This window comes from Eimeria mitis, genomic scaffold, assembly GCF_000499745.2.
Source record: "Eimeria mitis Houghton genomic scaffold, Emh_scaff1648, whole genome shotgun sequence".
Lineage (NCBI taxonomy): Eukaryota > Apicomplexa > Conoidasida > Eucoccidiorida > Eimeriidae > Eimeria > Eimeria mitis.
In genome coordinates, this window is record NW_013569964.1 from 1 (window position 1) to 2,246 (window position 2,246).

Below are 2,246 nucleotides of genomic sequence, written 5' to 3' on the forward strand. Positions count from 1 at the left end.
AGAAGAATCGAGCGAGGTTTGCTCTTGCTCCTTCGCGGCTTGCGGCGTCATCTGCCGACCTGGAGCAGACAACGGAGGGGGCTGAAATCGGCGCTCAGGATGAGCAGTGGGAGTATGTTGGTGCGTGTCTGTACGAGGAGGCTGAGTTGATTGGAGATGTGGTGGTCTCAGCAAAGAGGAAGTTGTTGCAGAAGACGATCGTCGACGAGCACCAGAAGGGGGAGCAGAAGGGAGGGGCGATTGCTGCGAAGGAATTTCCCCCTCCACATTTTGGAGAGGGACAGGGACAGGCTGCTGGCTACGTCGGAGGAGGAGCATACGCCCTCTCTGCTGCTGCGCATCTCTTTGCTTTGGTTGGCTGTGTATAAACTCGGATGCACCTGCTCGAAGACCAGAATCTAGCGTAGAAGAAGCAGGTGAGGGTTGTTGTTGCTCATTCGTCTCTTGCAGTGTCTTCTTCCGTCTTGGAGCGGACCAAGAAGGAGGATGCTCCAAACGCTCAGGATGGGCAGTGGGAATATGTCGGTGCGAATCCGCACGAGGAGACTGAGTTGATTGGAGCGTTGGTGGTCTGAGCACAGAAGACGTTGTTGCTGACGACGATCGTCGACGAGCACCAGAAGGGGGCCTGGAAGGGTGCGAAGGCGTTACGCCCTCCCCAGGTATCTCAGGATGCTGTTGTTGGGGCGGTTCTAGCTCCTGCAGTTGCTGCTGTTCCCGTTTCTGCGGCTGTTCGAGCATGCGCTGGCCCGGTTGTTGAAGGGCGAAAGCGAGCTGCACGCTGCTGTCAAGCTGAGTTCGAAATTGATGGTAACGCCGAGAACCTTCGCCCATCTCCTCTGCTAATGTCTTGGGGGGCCGACAGAACTTTCGCCTGTAGGCTGGTTCGGCAATCCCAAAGAAACCATGCGCTGCTTGCACAGTCTCCACCCAGGCACTCGCACCCTTGTCCTGCTTTAGTCTTCGCTTGCCAGAGTGTCGCACACACGAAACAAGTTTGAGCGCTGCACGGACTACTTGCATAGGGATCGAAGTGAACCTTTGCACCCACGGCTGCAGCTGCTGTAGGGCATAGCTACACTGTTTAATTCTATACTCGGAGATTGTTGCCTCCACAGCCAGCCCGCCAGAGTCCGCATTCGCTGGGGCCTCCCTAAATCGTTGCAGGAGTTCTAGCATATCCCTCCCTCGTCTTACTGTAAAATAGGCCTGAAGGGTGTCTAGTTGTGCCAAAGCATGAGCTCCCTCCTGCAAGACGAAATCAATCGCCCTCTGCCGCTCCACCTCAATTTGTGGTGTTGAGTAAACCCCATACAAAGCCAACTCCTGTGTGCAAACTGTCAACAACAAGACAACCAGAACGCCTCTAGACTCAGCAGGTACATGGGGCGCTGTTTGTACGCCAAGAGTTATGAGGGATCTCAACTCTTCTAATGCCTCCAGAGCCGTTGCTTCCCCTGCTACCTCAGTAGGTCTTGCCTCTGCACCCCCCGAACTCCCATCACTCTCATCGATCTCCTCTTCAATGCACACGTCTACCGAATGCTCGTCAGAATCAGAATCGGAGAGAGCCCGTTTACCCGGCGATCCAAACAACCTGGGGAGCAGAGCCTTCCGCGCACATTGAAACACGGCAAACGCCACTGCTAAACACACAACCGCCACTAAACCAGCGCTAACAGCCACGTTCTGACTTCTTCGCCTCTGCCTTTGTAACCTTCTGATCGCCGAGGGCTCGAAACCGTCCAAAGGCTGTCTCGCAACTAAATCCAATGGGGTGGAGCGGTGGAGACGCACATCTCCATTCTGAGGCATGACAATCGATTGTGCGGCTGCCCCGCTTGAAGCCACACTGGTCATCTCTGCAGCTCCAGTTACTACTGCTGTTGCTGCTGCAGCTACAGCAACGAGCGCTATCGACCGAACCAAGCTCGGCAAACCACATGCCACCTTGTGGATTCCGCTTCGGTGGCATGCCCCCATTGGCAACCACCGGGAAATGCAAGCTTTCCAGGCCTCAGCTACGTCTAAATATGGAAGCGGTGAGTTTTTAATTTGGTTGCAGGCAAAATTCCACGCCTCCAATCCAAGCGCCTGGGCGATAGTCACTGCCGAGCATGCGCACACTGCCGCAGGGATGTACTCACGCGAAAGGGCTCCAAAATTGCGTAGCAAGGATATCCATAGTTGCTAAAAATTCATGTTAGTGACGCACGGATTGTATGCAAGCAGCCGCAACTTCCGCT

The 2,246-nt window shown here is 54.9% G+C and overlaps 1 protein-coding gene across 1 annotated transcript; it reads right to left on the minus strand.

Moving 5' to 3' along the window:
* Positions 1-94: 94 nt before the first annotated feature.
* Positions 95-1,983, minus strand: EMH_0041040 (uncharacterized protein; the record flags this gene model as incomplete). The annotated part of the gene is made up of 2 exons (XM_013495580.1): positions 95-243; positions 381-1,983. The coding sequence occupies 2 exons, from the start codon at positions 1,981-1,983 to the stop codon at positions 95-97; spliced, it is 1,752 nt and encodes a 583-aa protein (XP_013351034.1).
* Positions 1,984-2,246: the final 263 nt, after the last annotated feature.